The sequence below is a fragment of the Bufo bufo genome, chromosome 4 (assembly GCF_905171765.1).
Source record: "Bufo bufo chromosome 4, aBufBuf1.1, whole genome shotgun sequence".
Classification (NCBI taxonomy): Eukaryota; Metazoa; Chordata; class Amphibia; order Anura; family Bufonidae; genus Bufo; species Bufo bufo.
In genome coordinates, this window is record NC_053392.1 from 43,411,625 (window position 1) to 43,437,802 (window position 26,178).

At 49.1% G+C, this 26,178-nt stretch overlaps 1 protein-coding gene across 5 annotated transcripts in view; it reads left to right on the forward strand.

The window, feature by feature from the left end:
• The window catches only part of HMBOX1 (homeobox containing 1), an 89,530-nt gene that overhangs the window by 46,248 nt on the left and 17,104 nt on the right, over positions 1–26,178 (forward strand). For all 5 annotated transcript variants that reach the window (XM_040427159.1, XM_040427160.1, XM_040427161.1 and 2 more), the window contains exon 3: positions 8,666–9,136. In XM_040427159.1, coding sequence (XP_040283093.1) covers positions 8,666–9,136 — 471 coding nt within the window. The remainder of the gene's footprint in view (positions 1–8,665; positions 9,137–26,178) is intronic.

The window sequence follows — 26,178 nt, forward strand, 5'->3', positions numbered from 1 at the left end:
GGGAGATGCCCTCCTCTTCTATGGGCGCTGGCCAGGGAGATGCCCTCTCCTAGCTTTTCTACCTCTTTAGGAAGTTCATCTCTGGTTCATTTGTTCTGCAGGAATGTTGATGTGGTGCCAAAGGGGCCCCCTTCTCTCGTCTAGACACTGGCCGTTGGGGGGCACCCTCCTCTCCTCTAGGCACTGGCCTGTGGGGCGCCTTCCACTCCTAGACGCTGTCCAGGGGGGTGTCCTCCGAGCACTGGCCAGGGGGGTGCCCTCCCCTAGCTTGTCTACTGCTTTAGTAAGTCTATCTCTGGTTCATTTGTTCTGCAGGGACGTATTAACAGTGTCTTGTCCGCTCCTCTGGACGCTGGCCAAGGGGGCACCCTCTTCTCTTCTGTATGCTGGGGCTGCACCTTCCTCTCCTCTGGGCACTGGCCTGTGGGGCACCCTCCTCGCCGTTGGCCAGGGGGCACCCTTACCTGGCTTCTCCACTGCTTTAGTAAGTCTAGCTCTCGTTCAGTTGCTCTGCAGGGACATATTAGCAGGGTTGTAATGACGGGAATTACTCTGAGCAGATTACGGGGCCCTGGGACTATTTACAGGCAGGTTGTTTGTACACCACCATGCCTCACCGCTGTTTAAATAAATGCACTTTCATTAAGTTGTTTGCATGGCCGCTGATCAGACGCTCATTTTCTGCCTGGCTGCTTTATTCAGCGCCTCCTGCCCCATAACTGGAGCTGATCGTCCATTCACACCCATCATTACATGGACTCGGAGACGGGCAGCGCGCCTCGTCCTCTGCCCATCACCGCTTCCCATCACAGTTTGAGCTTTGAAATTGAGATTTTCCGGTTCAGCTCCTCGTTGGGTAAATATTTCTGAGCTTGTGTTACTAATTATCACGTCCCTCCGAGACTGACTCGCGTGCAGCGGCGATGTACCTGAAGAGCGCGTAGAGAGGGGGGGGGGGGGTTGCGTACCTGAAGATCCCTTAGAAATACGCTGCGGAGCAATGTTTCCAGTATAGGCACTACGTTGGGCCTACCCGTGTCATCAGGACAGAGACAGCAAGCAGAGGTCTCGTAAATGGTGTGCAATTAAAATGGACTATATCAGACCGCTGCAAAGACCAGATTAATATTTCAGCCGCCTAGGGGGGGTTCACATGAAGCAGAGCTGGATGCGTGCACACCCCATAGAAATCACTGGACGTGTAGCTGTAGTGATGAAGAGGAGGTATGTCCCGTCCTGTATGTCTCACTCGGGGTCCATTCACATATCCGTAGTGTATTACGGATCCGCAAATGTTCTATTTTTTTTTTTCCGGAGCCGTGGATCGAAAGATCGAGGGCGCGCTCCAGGTAAACGGATGCAGACCCATTCTACGGACGCGGGAATGGACCCTCATATTGTGCCCACAATTAACCCTCGACGCCTGGGCCCCCCAATATCCACAGCTGGCTCGGGTTTGGATTTTCTACTTCTTCTCACCAGGCTTCAAACGGAAGATAAATTTGTGGGATTTGAGGGTTTTGATGCCAGGCAGCCCCCGTCTTGTCCTTGGCAGTGAGACAATGAGATTCCTGATGCCTCTATTGTCAGCAGCGGCTGCTATATTTAAGCTGCTGTCACTGTATAATAGGCCGGGAGGCGGAGGAGGGGGGGGATCCTCGCTAATGATGAGGATGTTGCTCCTCTTCCTTTCCTTTTTGTCCATTTCCCCTATTTTTTTCTTTGTCTGTTTTCTCTTGCTTTAATTTTGGTATCTGAATAAATATGAAATCTTCAAATAATCTCTCAAAACCGTTCTCCCTCCCCCTTGAACTTCTCACCACCAAGATCTCTGTGGTCTTAAAGGGGCGCAAACATTTTTTTCAAACAACCCTTTCCATGATGTGCTGCTTTTCCCTTGTATCTGCTAGATTATCATTGATAGAAAAATATGTCTTCAGTCTGTGCCCCAGGAAGGCAGCCATTGTTTCTTCCCTTCCTTCTGCGAGTGCATATCAGACAGGAAGCTGAGTGATGGGTGGGGCTTAGATGAGGGGTGGGGCTTAGACGGCTCCTCTACAGGTAGTCATGGATTGGGAGCTTCCCTGTACAGTCCTGCTTTCTTCCTATGTGATAATCGCACGACCTGATCTGACTTTCCCTCCCTGGGGATCAGGAGGCCATGGTCGTACGTTCAGGATGCTTTCGGGATTTAGGCGCTGACGTTTCGCTCGTTCACATGCAGCAGTAAGAAATCGGTGCAGAATGAGTGTGCGGCAGTTTTCAGGTACATGGCATATTAAAGGGGTTGGCCCATCTTGGGACATTGATGGCATACGGGAACACCCTTTTAATTGTTGTTGCTGATGATCATTTCCATTGAAATACAATGAGGATCATCTGCTTCAGAAATCCCAGTGTAAACCTCTATTTCTGCCGAGGATTATTTGAAGAATCCTTGGCCTGCGGCAAATCTGACCCCTGGGATGATCATCACTACCAAATCTGACCCCTGGGATGATCATCACTACCAAATCTGACCCCTGGGATGATCATCACTACCAAATCTGACCCCTGGGATGATCATCACTACCAAATCTGACCCCTGGGATGATCATCACTACCAAATCTGACCCCTGGGAGGACGATCGCTCCCGCGTCTGACCCCTGGGAGGACGATCGCTCCCGCGTCTGACCCCTGGGAGGACGATCGCTCCCGCGTCTGACCCCTGGGAGGACGATCGCTCCCGCGTCTGACCCCTGGGAGGACGATCGCTCCCGCGTCTGACCCCTGGGAGGACGATCGCTCCCGCGTCTGACCCCTGGGAGGACGATCGCTCCCGCGTCTGACCCCTGGGAGGACGATCGCTCCCGCGTCTGACCCCTGGGAGGACGATCGCTCCCGCGTCTGACCCCTGGGAGGACGATCGCTCCCGCGTCTGACCCCTGGGAGGACGATCGCTCCCGCGTCTGACCCCTGGGAGGACGATCGCTCCCGCGTCTGACCCCTGGGAGGACGATCGCTCCCGCGTCTGACCCCTGGGAGGACGATCGCTCCCGCGTCTGACCCCTGGGAGGACGATCGCTCCCGCGTCTGACCCCTGGGAGGACGATCGCTCCCGCGTCTGACCCCTGGGAGGACGATCGCTCCCGCGTCTGACCCCTGGGAGGACGATCGCTCCCGCGTCTGACCCCTGGGAGGACGATCGCTCCCGCGTCTGACCCCTGGGAGGACGATCGCTCCCGCGTCTGACCCCTGGGAGGACGATCGCTCCCGCGTCTGACCCCTGGGAGGACGATCGCTCCCGCGTCTGACCCCTGGGAGGACGATCGCTCCCGCGTCTGACCCCTGGGAGGACGATCGCTCCCGCGTCTGACCCCTGGGAGGACGATCGCTCCCGCGTCTGACCCCTGGGAGGACGATCGCTCCCGCGTCTGACCCCTGGGAGGACGATCGCTCCCGCGTCTGACCCCTGGGAGGACGATCGCTCCCGCGTCTGACCCCTGGGAGGACGATCGCTCCCGCGTCTGACCCCTGGGAGGACGATCGCTCCCGCGTCTGACCCCTGGGAGGACGATCGCTCCCGCGTCTGACCCCTGGGAGGACGTTCGCTCCCGCGTCTGACCCCTGGGAGGACGATCGCTCCCGCGTCTGACCCCTGGGAGGACGATCGCTCCCGCGTCTGACCCCTGGGAGGACGATCGCTCCCGCGTCTGACCCCTGGGAGGACGATTGCTCCCGCGTCTGACCCCTGGGAGGACGATTGCTCCCGCGTCTGACCCCTGGGAGGACGATTGCTCCCGCGTCTGACCCCTGGGAGGACGATTGCTCCCGCGTCTGACCCCTGGGAGGACGATTGCTCCCGCGTCTGACCCCTGGGAGGACGATTGCTCCCGCGTCTGACCCCTGGGAGGACGATCGCTCCCGCGTCTGACCCCTGGGAGGACGATCGCACCCGCGTCTGACCCCTGGGAGGACGCTGAAATCCTACATGCACCATCTCTTTCCCCCTGCATCCGAACATGGGGGGCAGTCGAGAGTCTACTACTGTTTTTGTTTCAATTCTTCACCATTTTCAAGAGCTCTACTTGCTGTCAGTGATTGAGGACACTTGTCTGCACACAGCTGGTCCTGCTCTCGGGTGACAAGTGATACAATGGTATCCAGTGTAGACAATGGAGCTCAGCGCAGCGGCTGCACAGTCTCTCTGCTACAATGTATCAGTCTGGAGTCACAGAGCATTGTCTGCACTGGATACAATTGTATCACTTCCCAGCTGTGTACAGGATCACTGGTTTCATTCTTCTGGCTGATCAGTGAGTTGTCTCCGGAGTTCCTCTTCTTCCTACGATGTCTGAAAGGTTTACTTTCTCCTTTTCCCTTTTGTTGTAGTGTAATTACCGAGCCCTCATTAATCAGACCGTGCCCTGTATACACCACACGGGTGACCAGACACGGCGCTCCCTCAGTTCTCCCAAATTGAAGCACCCCCCACTGCCGTCTCATAACTTCGTCTTAAAGGGTTTCCCAAGTTTTCGGGATTTTTAAAACCGCAGCGAGGTCATTATTCAGCAGTTTTATTTTCCGGAAGGTGCGAAGTACACCATTCACAGGCATTGCTGGCGGGATGCCGGACTAGTTCTGTACAGGTGTGCTGCCTGTGTCACATTCACTGACAGCAAACGATTATCTTGAAAATTAGTGAGCAATTGAAGTTTGTTAGAAAGCTGCAGAACAGCAATTAAAGGGGTTTTCTGGGTTTAGGGTTCTCAGGATTGGTGGATGTCCTATTCGGCACCATCAGCTGTTTCAGAGGCCGTTGGGCTAACCCCACTTTTTTTTTTTTTTTTTGGGGGGGTGGCCACACGGGTTCAGCAACCCCCAGAGATCATAATCTGTGAGATCTGGACAGTCTGTGTTAAATTCTCCTGCAGTGCCACCACAGGGCAAATGAAGCATTACACAATATAATATAGTGAGCACTCAATATCTGTTGCTATACATCAGGTCCGATTTATATAAATTATTTATTAAGTCACAATACAGCATACATAACATGAAATTAGATTAAACTTGAACAGTATAATATATAAAATAACTCCAGTCTGATGTAAAATATCACAATTTGTTATTAGATGATTCCAGATATATATCAATGAGAAATAAAAATTAAAACTTTTTGTAAAAATATAGAAAATCCTTATTCGTATCCTTATAAGCGCTACACCTGTGTTTGCAGCGCTACAAAGTCTCAGTCATATATCTATGCTGGGGGGAAAAGGCTCACAATTTCATGCGGTATCTCCGTGAGTATGAAGTTCAATATTACTCACTATTTGGGGTCCAGCTTGTTTGTGTCAGTCCGTGGTGGCGTCCCACCACAGGTCAGTGCACTCACCCGGTTTCTTTATAGCGCTATAAGATAGCTTCCAATAGCTCCACTCCGCAGTGTCGTTATGGTGAATGAAAAACCTGCTCACAGCTGACTTCTATGCGCCCCACGTGTAGCTGGCGTCCTGTATTTTACCGGCACTCCACGAGATCAGGGCGTCAGGGAATCCTCACTTGTAGATCAGTTCGAGGCTCCTATGGTGAGTCAGGGATAATATCAGTTACCGTCTATGCGGTTATGTCCATAACTCTGCGTTCTGATCAGCTGATGATTCTGGTATGGTGAGGTGTCTTTTTCAATATAAGGATTCCATCCGCTATACGCGTTTCAAGGTCTCTGACCTCTTCCTCAGCGCCCTGATCTCGTGGAGTGCCGGTAAAATACAGGACGCCAGCTACACGTGGGGCGCATAGAAGTCAGCTGTGAGCAGGTTTTTCATTCACCATAACGACACTGCGGAGTGGAGCTATTGGAAGCTATCTTATAGCGCTATAAAGAAACCGGGTGAGTGCACTGACCTGTGGTGGGACGCCACCACGGACTGACACAAACAAGCTGGACCCCAAATAGTGAGTAATATTGAACTTCATACTCACGGAGATACCGCATGAAATTGTGAGCCTTTTCCCCCCAGCATAGATATATGACTGAGACTTTGTAGCGCTGCAAACACAGGTGTAGCGCTTATAAGGATACGAATAAGGATTTTCAATATTTTTACAAAAAGTTTTAATTTTTATTTCTCATTGATATATATCTGGAATCATCTAATAACAAATTGTGATATTTTACATCAGACTGAGTTATTTTATATATTATACTGTTCAAGTTTAATCTAATTTCATGTTATGTATGCTGTATTTCGACTTAATAAATAATTTATATAAATCGGACCTGATGTATAGCAACAGATATTGAGTGCTCACTATATTATATTGTATTTTCCAAACCCCTTACTGTGGTCAGGGTGAACCACACCTTAGTTTGAGCACCTACCTTAGCTGTCTGAAGGGTGAGCCACTATAAACCTATACCAAATGAAGCATTACACAGCGCCCCGTTACATGCATGGGCATAATGGGGGGCAGTTATCGTACACCAGCGTTTTACACCATTGCGCATGCTTCATCATAAATTTGGTGCATCCTCTTAAAGGGATGCTCCGGTTGTATAAGGTGAAATCATGGCGTCATGAACAGTTCTGCAAATTTTATAATATCCCTTGTGTTTTTAGTTCCTTCCTCACCCTTTTTCAAGATCTGTTTGCTGTCAGTGAATGGGAACACTATTTTAGTGTCTGTTCAGAGAAAGAAACCTGACAGGTCTTGTTAGGGTCCATTCACATGTCCGTAACGTGTTTTACGGATCCGCAAAACACGGACACGGCAATGTGTGTTCCACATTTTGCGGACCGCACATCGCCGACACTAATAGAATAGGCCTATACTTGTCCGCAATTGCAGACGAGAATAGGACATGTTCTATATTTTTCGGGAACGGAATTGCGGTCCTGGAAGTGCGGGTCCGCAATTCCGTATCCGAGCAGCACGTCGTGCTGCCCCATAGAAATGAATGGGTCCGCAATTCCGCTCCACACAATGCGGAATGAAATTGCGGACGTGTGAATGGGGCCTTAGGCAAATGGGACCCCTCAGGAACCAGGACCTGGGAGTGGGAGAGGGAAATTAATTGCCAGCAGTTTGCAATGAAGGGTACAGATGGGTGTTACCAGTTGGGGGGAGGGGGGGTCCTTGTACAGTCTGGCAGCAGTAATTGGATAATTGTGCATGGGGCACACCCGCAACTGGTAACACCCAGCTGGACCTTCTTAGCAAACTGCTAGCAATTAATTGACAACTTCTGGAAGGAATAATAGAGGAATGGCACAACACAGAGTGGTAACAATCCTGGAGCATCTGTTCTTATTATACGGGGAGTGCAACCGACAGAGAGGTGAGGGCACAATGAAGTATTGTACAAGGAGAAGTAGGAGACTTTGAGCGTCCCTGAGTCAGGTCAGGAATGTGGAGATAAGACGCCGGACGTGGGAATAAGAAGGGAGTGGAAGACTTTGTCCTGTCCCTAATGATACTAATGTGACTTGTGTAGAGGCCATCACTGTAACAATAGTTGATGATCACCGACACCCGGTCTGTTCAGCTGTTTGTAAGGGGCACTTCATCGTCTACCAAGCACAGCGCCACACATTGTATAGTGGCTGTGCTTGGTATTGCAGGTCAATCCCATTGAGTACATGTGAGCCCCCTCGGAAGAGGCCGCAGCACCGGGCTCAGTGGCTTTTTCAAACAGCTGAACATCAAGACTTGTAAAGAGGCCGACCTCCAAAACAGGTCCCTGAAGGTGAAGGAGAGCGCGGTATGCTCCGCATTTATTTCTAGGAGGTCCCCAGGAAATGAATGGAGAGAGCACCGCTCTATTCACTTGTATGGGACTGCTGGAAATACCTGAGCCAGCATTCGCCTATTTTTGGAACTTCCATAGAAATAAGTTTGGGGGCGGCTACGCTGTTCTCTGCTCACCTCGGCGGTCCTGTTCTGGAAATAGGTGTGGGTCCCACCTCTGGTGGTTCTAGCAATATTCCACTCATGTCTCTAATGGGACAACCCCTTTAACTGTCTGGACTCCATACTGGTACATTTTACCTGCACTGATACATTGTAACAGACTATCAGGTCAAGAGAGACTTGTGCTGATATTTAACTCAGAGGATTGCTTTGTATGGCTGCAGTCATAACAACCTTCTTAAAGGGCTTGTCCAGGATTTTGATATTGATGGCCTGCAGTATCAGATCAGCGGGGGTCAGACACCTCGCACCCCCTGCTGATCAGCTGTTTACTTCTTGTACCGGAAGTCGGCGCCAGAACTCCACAGCTCCATCCGTTGTGTAGTGGACGAAAGCGGTAACTGCAGCGCTGCTTCCATTAATGGAGGACAGGCCATCTATATACATTTCCTGGACAACCCCTTTAATGGATGGTTGCATGCAGAGGATGAAAACCTGTCCTCTTACAGCAGAGGGTTTGTTACAGTTGTATCCAGTCTAAACCATCCGGTCTGAGGGCTGATGCATTGTAATGCACTATCACAGCTGGATAACTTGTCCTCTGAGGATTGCCTACACTGGATACAATTGTTGCAAACCCTCAGCTGCGAGCCGTATTAGTCCTTTGTAGACTCTGTTTCATTCATTGACCTCTATGGCCGGCTCTGTCTGGGTCATACCCGACCTCCTACCTCCACCCTCCTAACTCCTCTTCCTGTCTTCTTCCAGTCTGCCAGAAACCATGTCCCATTATACGGATGAACCCAGATTTACCATAGAGCAGATAGACCTGCTCCAGCGCCTCCGACGCACGGGAATGACCAAACACGAGATCCTTCACGCCCTGGAGACGTTGGAGCGTCTGGACCAAGAACACAGCGATAAGTTTGGAAGACGAACCACCTATGGGAGCACCACCTACAGCAACAGCACCAACACCATCCCCGCCACGTCCTCCACCGCCTCAACACAGACCCTCCACTGCGGCATGTCCCCGTCCCCCAGCAACAGCTGTGACACGTCCCCGCAGCCCTGCACTACCAACCAGAACGGGAGAGAGAGCAGCGAGAGGCTTCCGACCTCCAACGGCAAACTGTCCCCAACACGCTACCACACCAACAGCATCGGCCCCAGGTCGTACAGCTTCGAGGCTTCCGAGGAGGATCTGGACATAGATGACAAGGTGGAGGAGCTCATGAGGTTGGTGCACACACTGCTGGCTCACATTCAATCTAACACGTACAGATCCCTTCTAAATTCTTTAGTCTGCTACAAAAAGGTATAATGGAGTCTCTGGTCTTTGTTCTTGTCCACAGGTTACTGTACAAATAGCTAATCAGTGTGGGCCCACCAGTCACGAAAACAGGGCGTCCTGTGACTCCTCATGTGAATGGAGCGGCAGGTTGTGCATGAGCACTGCGGATCATAAATGCCAGAGCTCGGCCGCCTCCAGCAGTCCCATAGAGAATGCACATACACAACCTGCCGTTTTATGCATACTGGGGCACAGGACCCCTCTACTGGTGGAGGTCCCAGCAGTCGGACCCTCAGCGATCAATTACGTATCCTGTGAACTGGGCACAACCCTATGGGGCTTAGTTGACTTTGGTTCTTGAAAAGCTGGTGGACCAAGTTGGCTGCCATTGGAGCTTCTACAGGGATCAGATCCAACTTACTAGCACTATGCAGTGGCCATGCACCCCTTCTCCCAGCATGCGTGATCCTTTTTTCCACCATCATCTCTCACCCGCAGAGAGATGGGAAGCTTCACAATAAGCGACTTTGTTTGCATCTTAAGGAAAACGATGACACACGAGGACGACTCGGACTTGCTCTTTTTTTTACTGGGAATTTTTAGCTTTCAGATGGAATAAGGCCTCGTGCACACAGCAGGCCTGCAATACACGGGCACCGGCCATTTGCATCCCGCATCACGGATGCGGACCCATTCACTTGCATGGGTCCGCAATCCGGAATGTCCGGTGCGGAATGGAGGCACTGAACCCCACGTCAGCACTATGGAGTGTTTCCGTGGGGTTTCTCTCTGCACCGCAAAAAAATAGAACATGTAAAAAATGTTTGCAATGCGGACGGATCATGGACCCATTCAAGTTGAATGGGTCTAGATCCGTGCGGATTCCGCAGACGGATGTTGCCCGTGCGTTGGGAACCGCAAATTGCTGTCCCCAATGCACGGAACGGCCGTGTGCATGAACCCTAAGACTGAGAAATTTCCACTTGGCTCCCGATACGGTTACATCCTCCCTCCACATCACGCAGCCCCTCCACGTCCGGCCTTATTCTGATTTTATTATTGGAGTTTTGCCCAAGAACGAAGCCGTATAGCTGAGCCAATCTCTTTCTAATTGGGTTTCGTTCACTTTTTAAGCTGTATTGCTTTTGACAATTGACACCACAGCTGGTCTCCAGTGACTAAATCACACTCTGAGGCCTTCAAGACTGATATTGGTGGCCCCGTCACCTGTCCGTCTTGGGTTTGACGCCATGGTTGATCACGTTGAGGTGACTGCGTGCTTGGACCTCATTTTGCTGGCGTTTCAGTCGGTGAGGGAGATTTATCAAGACTGGCGTACCCATACTGGGTGCACCTATTAATTAAGAGGCAGATGTCTCTTCATTAGACACGGGGCTGGTGCAGACTTTAGCTATAACATAAGCCGTGAATGGAGGAACCGATCCCAGCTGTAAGACCCCTTGGTTGCCATGGTCAAGATTGAACAGGACTTAGTGTTCCCCGGTCATGCGATTGAGGACCCCTGAACGGTCAGCCCTGGGGGCCTAAAGAGGAATCGAGGGCTGTTTGTACTATTAGCCTGCCATTATTTTGCCCTTATATCCTGTGTCATAGTGATGCAGATTATTATGTATGCTAGAACTTGATAAATATATAATTTGTAAGATGTAAAACAGCGATTCGTCGTGTGCTTATTTGCACCTGCACATTTTTTTTTTTTTTTTTTGTGAAAAAAGACCTGCATTTAGTGGTAGTTAGTTAAAGATATATAGATATATATTTCAGTTGGTGTCTGTTTAGAATTTTGCAACCACTGAGCACCGATCAGTAGTGTCCATTACTGATAGCGTCTGCTCAGTTTGCACTGCAAGTTGTTTTTTTTTTTTGTTTTTTTTTGTGCAGAAAATACTTTTTTGTATATTCTTTTTTTTTTTATTATTATTTTTTTTTTTTCTTCTCTCCTAAAATTTACCGTAATTTCTAATTTATTACAAGCCCCTGCACGTGTGAAAACACAACATACACACCCCACACACTACATAAAAGTTTACACATTTCACACCCCAATAAAATAAGAATGGCCCGTCCATCCCAACGAGTTTACTCCGCTGAAGAGGCATTCGCATTTCTTGCCTCCAATACTGAGTCTGTCAGTGAAGGAGAAGAGGATACCACTTTCCTCTACTCCTCTACCCCATCATCATCATCGTCGTCGTTGTCTAGAAGGCTCCCCTGGGTAGCAGAGGAGGCAGTCCCCCAGAGAGACCCCACCCCATGAGGATTATCAGCCCCAAATTCTGGAGTTTGTGGGCAGCTCAGGAATTCCGATAGCCTGTGCGGGCTTCACTGAAATAGATTTTTTTTTTTTTATCTTTTTCTCTGAAGATTTTATAAATTTGATGGTAACCCAAACAAATTTGTGCACCCAGCAATTTATTTCCCAGCACCCTACATCGCCATACACTAGACCCCAAGGTTGGACCCCAGTAAATACAGCAGAGATGATGACCTTTAGGGGCTCTTGCTGAATATGGGCCTAGTAAAAGAAACAAAGATTACTCAGTATTGGAGTGCAATGTCTTGTACCACACTCCAGGTTACAGTAATGCCATGGCCCGTAATCTATTCCAATCAATACTGAAGTTTTTGCATTACAACGATAATGCACAGTGCCCACCCCAGAATGACCCCGCATTTGACCGTCTGTTCAAAATTAGGCCCGTCCTTGACCACTTCTAGGCAAAGTTTTCAGAAGTGTACACCCCAGAACAAAATGTCTGCGTAGACGAATCCTTATTACTTTTCAAAGGGAGGGTAAGATTCCGCCAGTACCTGCCCAGCAAGCGGGCAAGGTATGGCATAGACTGTATAAAGTCTGTGCCATACCTTGCCCGCTACACTCACAAGTTCCGGATTTATAAAGAGATGGACACCCGGATTGAACCCCCAGAATGCCCCCCGTCCTAGGAGTTAGTGGGAAGATAGTGTGGGACTTACTGCACCCACTGCTGGATAAGGGTTACCATCTCTACGTGGATAATTACTACACCAGTCTACCACTGTTCCGGTCACTAAGTTCCAGAGGTACTGTGGGGTGCGGCACAGTACGCAAAAATCAGAGGCCTCCCTAGATCCCTGGTAGAGCAACCACTAAGAAAAGGAGACAGCCGTGCTCTCCTCAATGAGAACATGGTGGTTAAGTACAAGGACAAGAGGGACGTCCTTGTACTGACCACTATTCACAGTAACACCAGCTCCCCTGCCCCTGTACGTGGTACCACTACCACTGTCCCCAAACCAGACTGCAGTCTGGACTACAACAGGCAGATGGGAGCGGTGGATCTTTCAGATCAAGTTCTGAAGCCATACAGTGCCAAACGAAAAAGAAAAGTGTGGTACAAAAAGCTGCCCGTGCACCTCGTATAGATGGCGCTGTATAATGCGTTCGTGCTATTTAGATCTAGAGGCCAGACAAGAACATTCCTACAATTTCAAGAGGTGGTGATAAAGGCCCTAATTCTTCCAAATAAAGCAATGGAGGCCCCCAGTACTTCTGCAAGTTATGGTGCCCGAGTTGTACCAGGGCAACATTTCCCTGGTGAAGTCCCCCAAACAGCGAGGAAGGGAAGGACCCAAAAAAGAAGCAGGGTGTGTTCCAAAAGGGGGATAAGGAAAGACACCATTTACCACTGCAAAACCTGCCCAGAAAAACCTGGCCTGTGCATCAAGGATTGTTTCAGAATCTACCACTCATCCATGGAATAATTTCATCCTTGATGTACCCTGTAGTTTTACATCTCTGATTTAGTCCACATAACGTACATATGCACTTTCTCGCCCAGTTTCCTTGGGGGACACAGAAGACCTTGGTATAGCTCAGCTCCCTAGGAGGCGTGACACTAAGTGAAGACTGTTAAGCCCCTCCTCCTCAGCTATACCCTCAGCCTGGAGAGAGAGACTGCCAGTTTTTTGCTTAGTGTCCAAGGAGGCAAGACACTCCCTGCTCTGCAGGGCTGGTTTCTCCTTGTTTAAATTTTAGATTTTTACTTTTTTCTTTTCTTTTTGTTCCAGATCATCAGGGACAACAGAGACGCACTAGACCTCTCTGTTTCTCCCGGGGTTGAGCTGCGCCAGTGCCGGTCACCCGCACGGCTGCCTCCCCCACAGAAGGCAAGGTGGATCAGGGCAGCCCAGCTCCCCTACATCCCGCCAGCGCAAGGGTCGCCCGCACGCCAAGTCCCCCTTCCAGCGTCCTGCCACTACGGTGCCAGTAGCTGAAGGGGCGACCCTGCTGGAACGGACCGAGGGTGAAGACGTCTATGGTGAGAGATTGGCTGCTCCAGCCCAACGTCCCCGTCCCCCCCGGTCTCCTGCGTGCCTGACCCTATACTGGGCCTATGGACCCTTCTGTCCCTGCTAGACCTAGGCTGGCCCCTGGGCTGCCGCAGGGCGACATTCTGCTCCCTCTCTCCTGGCCTCCATAGGTCATTGGCACCCTTCTCCCTACAAGAAGAATGCCTGGGGAGCTGCAGTGGTCCGCAACTAGCTGCCCCTGACGGAGGGGTTATGCAGGCATCCCACCCTCACAGGCACCCGGTCTCAGGGTCCCCCTCCCTCTTACCGGCTACTGCTTCAGGGCCAGAGCCTTGCTGCTCCTGACCCTCCTCTGCCCTCACGGGCACCGGCCCAAGGGCAAGGTGGTTGTGGCTGTTGGCCACATGGTGCGCTGTTATAAGCCAGGGCCCGCTCCATGGGTAAAATGGCTGCCGAGCGCAGGGTCCTCGCTTCTGGGCAGCGGGGTGGGCACCCGCGGCCTGCAATATGAGCGCTATGCTTCAACAGCCCCAGGCCGACCGTCGGAACATTCCGGTCAGCCGGGCACCGCAGGCTTTACGGCCGCGATCCCGGCGCTCTATCCGGGTCCCCGGCTCTTCCGGCCCGCGGGGTGGGCACCCGCGGCCGGCATGTGCATGCGCCGCTTCGTTCCCCGGCCGGTACTTGAATACTGTGCGGCCCCGGTCAGCCGGGCGCCGCTAATAATTTAGGCCCCGGCTTCACGGCCTACAATTACTAGGCCGCAAAATTCCGGCCTCTGTTGGAGGGGGCTGGAACTTCTCCAGGCGGGAATTCTTCCCGCCGGGAGGTTCCCCCGCCCCCAGGGGATCGCAGCGCCGCCCTCCAGGCCGGATCCCTGTTAACCCTTTGGGTACAGGCCGGCTTCAGATGGCCTGTATGGGTGCCCCCAGGGGATCGCAGCGCCGCGGTACAGGCCGGCTTCAGATGGGGCTGTATGGCTGCCCCCAGGAGATCGCAGCGCCGCCCTCCTGGCCGGATCCCTGTTTAACCCTTTGGGTACAGGCCGGCTTCAGATGGGCCTGTATGGAACCCCCCAGTGCTCCTGTAGGTGGCTCCCCTTTCTGTTATATATATATATATATATATATATATATATATATATATATATATATATATATAATATATACCTATATAGAAATATATAGAAAAAAAAAAAAAAAATAATAATTTTTTATATATATAACTTGTGGGCTGCGCAGGACGCTGCAGCCTCATGTCAGTACATGCCCCCCTTCCCTAGGCGGCATGTCGCACTCCCCGGCTGCGGCGCTGCCAGGGTCATTTTACCCTCCTAGCCCTCTCTCACGATACGGCGCTGGTCAAGTGCATGCGGCCCTTTCTGTAGGCAGCATTCGTCACCCTCTTCAGTTATGGTACTGCCATGTGCGGGACCCCCCTTCTGGGCGGGATACTGTACTCTCCCTGGCTACGGTTTGGCCTTGTGCATGATCCCCCTTTCATTGGCGGACTACTGCAGTTTCACCGGATACGGTGCTGGCCATGTGCACGACCTCCTTCCATAGGCGGAACGCTACACTCTCACTAGATTCGTTGCGATCTGTGCATGACCCCTTTTTTTCTTAGGCGGAATACTGCACTCTCACCAGATACGGTGCTGGCCATGTGCACGATCCCTTTCCATTGGTGGAACGCTGCACTCTCACTGGATTCGTTGCCGATCATGTGCGTGACCCCCTTCCATAGGCGGAATGCTGCACTCTCTGATTTCGCTGACGCCCATAGGCATGACTCCCTTCCGTGGACGGCATTTGGCACTCTCACTGGATTCACTGCCAGCCATGTGCATGACCACTTTCCATAGGTGGTATGATGCACTCTCATTGGATTTTCCCTGTGGCGGCATACATACACTCCCTCGGTCGGTGATGTTCTCTCGCCGGTACGTTGTTGGCCATGTGCATGAACCCCATACATGGCGGGGTGCTTGCACTCTCACTGGATCCGCTGCCGGCCATATGCATGACCCCTCTTCCGTGGGCGGTGTACGCACTCTCACTGGATTCGCTGCCGGCCATGGGCACGCCTCCTTCAGGTGACATGCACACATTCTCACCGACTGATCGCACTCTCCCTGGATGCGATGCTGACCGTGTGCATGACCCCCCCCCTCTTTTCTGGGCGGCATACTACACTCTCACCGGATACGTTGCTGGCCTTGAGCATGGCCCTCTAACATGGGTGGAACGCTTGCGCTCCCATTGGATACCGTGCTGGCCTTGTGCGTGACCACCCCTCATTCCATGGGAGGAATTTTGCACGCTCACGAGATCCAAGGCTGTCCTTGTATGTGCCGTATTGGACTTGCACATGTTCCCCTTCATTGGGAGTAGTTACACTCTCACGAAGTTTCGGTGTTGGGTGAGTTGTTGCACACTCACTTAATGCTAGGATAGCCCTGTGCATGTCCCCCTTTCACTAGGTGGACCTCCTGCATTCCTGCTGGATACTGTGTGGCTATGTGCATGGCGCCCTTCGGGGCGAAGTATGGTATGCCCTACTTCTCTGACGTAGGTACGGCCTTGGGCATTCCCCCCTTTTTTTGGGGCGGGCTTTTGCACCCTTGCCGACTGCAATTTGCCAGGTACATTTCCCCCCTTTCGGGGCGGTCAGTTTTGCGTTCCATCGCATACCATACTAGTCTTGTGCATAACTCCTTTTCAGTTTGCACTTTGCACTTCCGTAGATACTGTGGCACTCTGGCTGGCCTTCGCTGAGTGATATTTTGGCAGTGAGTGGACGTTTTTGTGCGTTGTTTGGGCCGTGTATACCTTCTCGTCCCGTAGATGGGTTGGCCTTCTCACTGCTTACGGGGCTACTCGTACGTATCCCTCCTTTCCTCCTGCGACATATTTTTTTCTCTTGGGAGACGGTGTTTGCAGCAAGCCTTGCACTATTCTCTAAAGAGATCATTCTGTCCACCTGTGTAAGCCTAAGGTGTTGTCCAACAAACAATAAATGAATGCCTTATATATAAGTAGACGGCCTCTACCTGCTCGCTACTGCTCAGAGCTGGGCGGTGCTCATTCATTTCGTTGGCCCTTCCGCCGGGGAGTGTTCGTGGTTCCTAGACACGTACCCATTCGTCTTCCCGCAGCATTGTTTCCCTGCGCTAGTGGTCACATGGTCGAGAGTGCTGTCTGCAGCGCCCTTCGCATTCTATGTTGGCTGTGGCCGGACTACGGTCCCCTCGCCTACTACTATTTCCTTCTACCAGGTTCGGGCCGCTCTTCTTGGGAAAGGTCACCCAACTTCTCTTGGGTGCTCGCTTACCCAGGTCCGGAGGACATCCACCTTGAGTTCTTCAGGATATTCGCCTTCTGCGAAGCGGTGAACCGGGCGTCTCAGTGTAGCGGGGTTCTGCTTTTGAGCTGTCCTATGGCTTCTCTATGCCCACTCCTCCTTTCTTTTGGAGGGTGTTATCCCGGCCTCTGTCTCGACTGCCTTTTCTCGCCGGTTCTGTTTGGCTCCCACTCGGTACGGATCTCTCCGATGTGGCTTCTGTTCCGGCCACGCTTCAGAGGATGTTCCTTCTCTGCCCTCCCCTCTGGGAAGAGCATGGTTGTTCAGGTGGATGGTTCTGGTGTCTTGTCCACACTGACTGTACTAGCTGTGTACCTATCTAACGGGTCTACCGCGTTCTGTCCTCCCGCTGGGTGCAGATTGCGTTTTTTCCATTCTAGGCAATGTTTCTGCTATGGATTTACCTTCTCGGTAACTTGGGAGGACTACCATTTAGTCCGTCTTCCTGTGGTGGCTACATCGGCTTGGGCTTTAGCCTGTCTTGTCCTGGCATCGGGCGGTTGCTGGGCGGACCCTTCGGTTCCTGTCCGTCTGCTCCCCCACTCCGGGTGGATACGGGACAACATTGTTCGGGGCCGACGGGACCCGTTCTACCGACCGTTCTGCCCGTGTTACTGATCATTGGGTTTTCGCCCGCTTGCCCAGGCGACTCTAGTGAGCTCGCTAGTGTTCGCTTCTAGCCGAGTTTTCGTCCAGGATCTGTGGTAGGACTTAGGACTTTACCTGGGGTTCTGTGGGAAGCTGGGCGTTCCCCCACTCTGCCTTTCTCTCTCCATGGTTCTGTCTTTCTCCAGCCCGGCCTGGACCTGGGGCTGGGACTCCGTTGCTTAAGGTATCAAGTGTCGTTCCTGTCCTTCCTCTTTCAGCATTCCCCGACCCTCTGGGCCTGTCAGGAACTTCTTCCATGGAGCGGCTCTTGGGTTCCTTTGTACTGCCCTCCGTTACCGTCCTGGGAACCACATACTGGGCTCTTGGCGCTCCAATTTTTCCTTGGAGCCGTTACAGAAGTCCTCTCTACTCCTTCTGTCCTGTACGGTTGGGTTTCTGTAGCCATCGTGTCTCTGACTGGTGCCTGAGTGGCGGCCCTTCTTGTTCCGAGCCTTCTGTCTTCCCCCAGGACAGGGCTGTTCTCCATTCCGTCTCTTCCTTCCTTCTGAAGGTGGTGTTTGTCCTTCATTTCATTGAGGCAGTCGTCCTCCCCTTCCCACCCCCGGGAACGGACACTTCACCGATTTGGACGTTGTTTGGGCCTTGCAGTTTTTTACTTGGAGATCTCCGACTCTTGTCGACGTTCGGTCTCTTGTGTTCCCAGGAGGTCCGCGCAGGGGTTGAGGGCCTCCAGGGTGGCTTTCCTCCGCTTTCTCAGTGTGGCTCTTGCTGTGGTTGTCGCACCAAGGGCAGGGTTCTGCTTTTGGTGTCACCATTCATTTTGCCAGAGCTGTCGGTTTTTCCTGGGCCGGAGGCATTAGGCTTCGGCCATGCATTTGTAAGGTGGTCACTGGTCTTCCTTGCACACCTTACCGAGTTCTACAGGGTGCATACTCGGCCTTCGGCGTATGCTGCCTTGGGCCGCCTGGTCTGCAGGCGGCGGTTTTTTGTTGCCTTCGGGTGCTTCGCCTTGGTGCTGTGGTCCCTCCCCCTTTGGACTGCTTTTAAACGTCCCAAGGTCTTCTGTGTCCCCCAAGGAAACTGGGCGAGAAAACGAGATTTTTGTATAACTTACCAGTAAAATCTCTTTCTCGCTCTTTCCTTGGGGGACACAGCACCCACCCATTCTTTGTTCTTCTCTGACTGTTTCCGAGTTTGTTTTACCCTTTGGGTAGTTGGCTTGTTGGTTCCACTTTTTGGACTTTGCCTTTTCTCACTACTTGGACACGCAACTGGCAGTCTCTCTCTCCAGGCTGAGGGTATAGCTGTGGAGGAGGGGCTTAACAGTCTTCACTTAGTGTCACGCCTCCTAGGGAGATGAGCTATACCCAAGGTCTTCTGTGTCCCCCAAGGAAAGAGCGAGAAAGAGATTTTACTGGTAAGTTATACAAAAATCTCGTTTTTCACCAACCACTACATATTCATTTCTGGGAAACACCTGTTCGGTCAAAAGTGCCCTTTCCACCCCTCAAAATGTTCGTACAGGGGTGCTCTTTCCAAAATGGGGTTACTTTTTTAATTTCTGGGGACCTCAGGATTTTTTTAACATGCGACATGGCAGCTAAAATCCTTTTGCACTTTGCCTCTAGAGCCCTGCTGTGTGCCCATACAGCAGGCTTCAAGCACATGTGGGGTGTTGCCGTATTCAGGGAGAAATGGGTAACAAAATGTAGGGTGCATTTTGTCCTGTTACCCCTTGTAAATGTGAAAATTGTGGGTGTAAATCAACTTTTTTCTGGAAAACATTGTAACTTTTCATTTTCACAGCCAAGTGTTTCCTAATTCTGTGAAACGCCTGATGGGTCAAAGTGCTCACTGCAAACCTTGAAATGCTCCTTGAGGGGTGTAGTTTCCGGAATGGGGTCACTTTTTGGGGGTTGCCACTGTAGGGCCACTTCATATGCGACATAGCTCTCAAAAGTCAACCCTGCAAAATCTGTCCTCCAAAAGCCCTATGGCGCTCCTTCCCCTTTGAACCCTGCCATGCGCTCATGCATCCGTTTTTGAGCACATGTGGGCTGTTGCCGTTTTCAGGGGGAAATGGGTAATAAAATGTGGGGTGCATTTTTTTTTTTGTTACCTCTTGTGAAAGTGAAAAATATGGGTGTAAATTCCACTGTAGGGCCACCTGAGGGTGTCTTCATATGCGACATAGCTCCCAAAAGCCAATCATCCCAAAAGCCAAAAGGGCGCTCCTTCCCTTTTGAACCCTGCCATGCGCTCATACGACCATTTTTGAGCACATTTTTTGGGGGGTTTGTAAACTGAAGAATCGGGATAATAAATAATGAGGTTTCATTTTCTTTTAACCCTTGCTATGTTACAGCAAAAATGGAAGAAAATTGAAAATCTAAAAAAATTTTTAAATTTAACCTCAATTTCCCGTTAATTTTTGTGGAACACCTCAAGGGTTAGCAAAGTTTGTAACATCAGTTTTGAATCATTTGAGGGGTGTAGTTTCTAAAATGGGGTCATTTATGGGTGGTTTCCATCACATAAGCCCCTCAAAATCACTTTAGAACTGAATTGGTGCCTAACAAAATGGTTTTGGTAATTTTGTTGAAAATTTGAAAAATAGCTTCTTAGCCTTCTAACGTCCTTAAAAAAAAAAAAAAAAAAATGACATTTACAAAATTATGCCAACATAAAGCAGACATATGGGGACTGTTGATTGCCATTTTATGAGGTATTTCTATCTGTCTTAAAAGTAGAGAAATTCTAATTTAGACTTTGGAACGCTTTTACTTATCCAGGCCGTTCTGAGACACATTGTACTTCATGACAATGCTGAATTTAAGTCGATATATTTCACCTTTATTTAAAAATAATCCAAAGTCATTACCACATAAAGTGACACATGTCAGATTTGTAAAAATCGGCCTGGGATTTAAGGTGAAAAGTGGCTCGGTAATGAAGGGGTTAATGATGTCCACCGTACTGGTTATTGTTTATAGCTCCATGACTAAGTTAAGGGAAACCGGTCAGATCCCTGCATAGATATTCCACCATATTACACGATGCAGGTCCCCGACCTTGTAGCCACAAAGATGGTTTCTACATCATTTTATACAATTTTTATGGTTTTGGTTATTTACATTTTGTTCTGTATGGCACAGAGGCATTAGACACCCAAAATATAGGGCACCTCAATTAAGGGAGTGCTCTTCAGATACTGGTATCCTGCAGTTGGAACAGTGGCCACCATGGCCACCTTAAATGTGATGTCCTGGAGAGAGGATCGGGAGGTCCCAGAAAAAGGATAGCAGTCTTCTCTCATATCCGTAAATATAATCCCCATATTCTTGGTCTACAGGAGACACATTTAACATCGGACACGGCAGGGAGGTTTAGGAAACCCTGGATAAAATGGGCAGATCATGCGTATGGGAAATCGTACTCCAAAGGGGTATCCTTGTTGATACACCGCGCCATTCGCTGGGAAACCCAGAAGACAATAGTGGACCCTGATGGGAAATATATTTTTGTCTTTGCATACATTAGCTGCATCCCATACATAGCGTTAAATATAATCCCCCCACCCGCCAATGTCTCTATCCTACAAGCAGCAGCAGGGAGACTTCAACATGGTAATGGACGGCCATCTAGACTGTTTTCATGCTGAGGCAAATGGGACTAGCCAGCAGTCTTCTCGTGCCGAGATGGGTTGGGTAGATCTATGGAGGGAACGACATCCAAGGCAAGAAATATACTCTTGTTTTACCCCGTGTCGAGGATAGATTATATATTGGGCACAACCTCCACATATCTAGACCTTGTGTATGTTCAATATGGTCCACAGGGGGTGTCGGATCATGCACCTAGAAGTGACCGTAAGCGGTTTTTCCTTAACCCCTTCCTGACACATGACGTACTATTATGTAGACGGATTAACCCCTTCTATGCCGCGGTCCGTTCTGACCGCGACATAGAAGAGGTTTGCGTAGGGCGAGGGAGCGCATCGAATCCCCGCGCTGCTGTGGCGGGGACTCGATGTGTCAGAAGGCAGCCCAATCCCCTGCACTCCATCGGGACCTGCCTTCTACGGGTGCCCAGGAGATCCAGCCTCAGGCCCGTCTCCTAGGCAACCTGTTAGTGTATGACTCACTGTAGTACACGAACAGGCAATGCATTACAGTACAGATGTATTGTAATGCATTGCAGAGGGGATCAGACCCCCAAAAGTGAATGTCAGAAAAAAAAAATTAAGTAAAAAAGAAAAAGAATCTGAAAAAAACACACCCTTTTTCCCTTATTTTATAATAACAATCAGAAAAAATAACCCACACATATTAGGTATCGTGTCCGTAATGACCAGCTCTATTATATCACATGCTCCACCCTGTCCGATAAACACCATAAAAAAATAAAAATAAAGACTGTGTAAAAAAAAATACAATTTTTGTCACCTTACATCGCAAACACCAAGCGAAAAATGGTATCAATAATACTGTCACCTCATCCCGCAAAAAATGAGCCCCTACCTAAGACAATCGCCCAGAAAATTTAAAAAACTATAGCTCTCAGAACATGGAGACACTAAAAGATAATTTTTTTTGATTCCAAACTGCTATTATAGTTCTAAAGTGAAATGCATAAAAAAATAGACATATTGGGTATCGCCCGTAACAACCAGCTCTATAAAAATATCACATGATCTAACCCCTCAGATGAACACCGTAATTTAAAAAAAAAAAAAAAAGTGTAAAAAAAAAGCCATTTTTGTCACCTTACATCACAAAAATTGCAACACCAAGTGATCAAAAAGTCATATACCCCCCAAAATAGTACCAATAAAACAGTCACTTCATCCTGCAAAAAATGAGACCTTACCTAAGACAATCGGTAAAAAAATAAAAAAGCTATGACTCTCAGACTGTGGACTCAGACTTTCAGTTTCAAAAATGCTATTATAAAAGTAGACATATTAGGTATTGCCACGTCCGTAACTATCTGCTCTATAAAAAAAAAGTAACATGACCTAACCCCTCAGGTAAACACTGTAAAAATAAATAAAAACTGTGCCAAAACAACCAATTTTTTTTGTCACCTTGCCACATAAAGTGTAATAATGAATGATCAAAAAATCATATTTACCCAAAAATGGTACCAATAAAGACGTCAACTCTTCCTGCAAAAAACGAGCCCCTGCCAAGTCGATCGGCAAAAAGATAAAAAAATAGGGTGTTCAGAAAATGGAGACACAAAAACATCTTTTTTTTTTTCAAAATTCAGAAATTAGACATATTTGATATCATTGTGTCCGTAACAACCTGCTCTATAAAAATAGCACATGATCTACCCTGTCAGATGAATGTTGTAAAAAATAACACAAAAAAACTTAATTTAGAGCAATTAAAAATCATATGTACCCCAAAATAGTATCACTTTTTGAGTTTCTACTGTAGGGGTGCATCGGGGGGCTTCAAATGGGACATGGCATCTAAAAACCAGTTCAGCTAAATCTGCCTTCCAAAAACCATATGGCGTTTCTTTCCTTCTGCACCTGCCGTGTGGTCATACAGCAGTTTACGACCACGTATGAGGTGTTTCTGTAAACCGCAGAATCAGGGTAATAAAATTTGAGATTTGTTTGGCTGTTAACCCTTGCTTTGTTACTGGGAAAAATGGATTCAAATGTAAAATCTGGCAAAAAAGGGAAATTCTGAAATTTCATCTCCATTTTTCATTAATTCTTTTGGAACACCTAAAGGGTTAACAAAGTTTGTAAAATCCAGTTTTGAATACCTTGAGGGGTGTAGTTTCTAAAATGGGGTAATTTATGGTGGGTTTCTATTATGTAAGCCTCACAAAGTGACTTCAGACCTGAACTGGTCCTTTTAAAAAGTGGGTTTTGGAAATTTTCCGAAAAATTTCAAGATTTGCTTCCAAACTTCTAAGCCTTGTAACGTCCCCAAAAAATTAAATGTAATTTTCAAAATGATCCAAACATGAAGTAGACATATGGGGAATGTAAAGTAACTACACTGCTCAAAAAAATAAAGGGAACACAAAAATAACACATCTTAGATCTGAGTTAATTAAATATTCTTCTGAAATACTTTGTTCTTTACATAGTTGAATGTGCTGACAACAAAATCACACAAAAATAAAAAAATGGAAATCAAATTTTTCAACCCATGGAGGTCTGGATTTGGAGTCACACTCAAAATTAAAGTGGAAAAACACACTACAGGCTGATCCAACTTTGATGAAAAGTCAAAATGAGGCTCAGTAGTGTGTGTGGCCTCCCTGTGCCTGTATGACCTCCCTACAACGCCTGTGCATGCTCCTGATGAGGTGGCGGACGGTCTCCTGAGGGATCTCCTCCCAGGCCTGGACTAAAGCATCTGCCAACTCCTGGACAGTCTGTGGTGCAACGTGACGTTGGTGGATAGAGCGAGACATGATGTCCCAGATGTGCTCATTTGGATTCAGGTCTGGCGAACGGGCGGGCCAGTCCATAGCATCAATGCCTTCGTCTTGCAGGAACTGCTGACGCACTCCAGCCACATGAGGTCTAGCATTGTCTTGCATTAGGAGGAACCCAGGGCCAACCGCACCAGCAAATGGTCTCACAAGGGGTCTGAGAATCTCATCTCGGTACCTAATGGCAGTCAGGCTACCTCTGGCGAGCACATGGAGGGCTGTGCGGCCCTCCAAAGAAATGCCACCCCACATTATTACTGACCCAATGCCAAACCGGTCATGCTGGAGGATGTTGCAGGCAGCAGAACGTTCTCCACCGCGTCTTCAGACTCTGTCACGTCTGTCACATGTGCTCAGTGTGAACTTGCTTTCATCTGTGAAGAGCACAGGGCGCCAGTGGCGAATTTGCCAATCTTGGTGTTCTCTGGCAAATGCCAAACGTCCTGCACGGTGTTGGGCTGTAAGCACAACCCCCACCTGTGGACGTCTGGCCCTCATATCACCCTCATGGAGTCTGTTTCTGACCGTTTGAGCAGACACATGCACATTTGTGGCCTGCTGGAGGTCATTTTGCAGGGCTCTGGCAGTGCTCCTCCTGTTCCTCCTTGCACAAAGGCGGGGGTAGCGGTCCTGCTGCTGGGTTGTTGCCCTCCTATGGCCTCCTCCACGTCTCCTGATGTACTGGCCTGTATCCTGGTAGTGCCTCCATGCTCTGGACACTACGCTGACAGACACAGCAAACCTTCTTGCCACAGCTCGCATTGATGTGCCATCCTGGATAAGCTGCACTACCTGAGCCACTTGTGTGGGTTGTAGACTCCGTCTCATGCTACCACTTGAGTGAAAGCACCGCCAGCATTCAAAAGTGACCAAAACATCAGCCAGGAAGCATAGGAACTGAGAAGTGGTCTGTGGTCACCACCTGCAGAACCACTCCTTTATTGGGGGTGTCTTGCTAATTGCCTATAATTTCCACCTGTTGTCTATCCCATTTGCACAACAGCATGTGAAATGGATTGTCACTCAGTGTTGCTCCCTAAGTGGACAGTTTGACTTCACAGAAGTGTGATTGACTTGGAGTTACATTGTGTTGTTTAAGTGTTCCCTTTATTTTTTTGAGCAGTGTATTATATGAGGTATTACTATGTATTATAAAAGTAGAGAAATTGAAATTTGGGAATTTTTAAAATGTTTTGGTAAATTTGGAATTTTTTCACAAATAAAGGTTAACTATATTGACTCAAATTTATGACTCTCATGAAGTACAATGTGTCACGAGAAAACAGTCTCAGAATGGCTTAGATAAGTAAAAGCGTTCCAAAGTTATAACCACATAAAGTGACACATGTCAGATTTGCAAAAAATGGCCTGGGCAGGAAGGTGAAAATTGGCCCGGGGTAGAAGGGGTCAAATAACAAACATTTGAACTGGGTAACCAGGCAGATAGAATACTGGTCCATGTGGTACACAGCGCATACAAACTACAGGGGGTACCTTGGTGGAGGAAGCTGAGGGAGTAGTGACTAGATCCCAAGAATTTTACAAAGACCTGTATAGATCTATGGTGCAATATACCCACCCTGATTTGGATAACTATTTTCAGGAAGTTACTTACCCACAGCTGAGTAACCATGATGCAGAGAGCTTCTAGATGGAGAGAGAACACTAGATTCAGATTGCTGTAAAAGAATTAACCCCGGGAAATCACCTGGTCCAGATGGCCCCCCGCTAGAAGTGTACTCCAAGTACATTGACGTTCTGTTACCACAACTACATAAGATGTATCTGGCAGCACAGCAACAAGGGGGCCTCCCAGAATCTCTGTATGATGCTTCGATAGTGGTGCGGACCCACTGGAATGCGGCTCTTACAGGACTATTTCCCTGTTGAATATAGATGACAAAAAACTCACTAAGATATTAGCTAATAGATTGAATAAAGTAATCACTGCTATTGTACATGAGGATCAGTCCGGCTTCATTCCAGCAGGATCAACATCCAGCAGTATTAAAAGGGCTCAGGTCATTCCTCACGTGGGAGGACATAAACAATGGGCCCTGGCCTCCTTAGACACGGCCAAAGCATTCGACTCAGTGGAATGGCCATACCTACTAGAGGTACTGAAACACTTCGGGTTTGGTCCGGTCTTTATCACATGGATCTCTATAATATACTAGAATCCCAAAGCCAACATATTAGTCGGTGGTATACACTCGGCATCGTTCAATCTACCGTA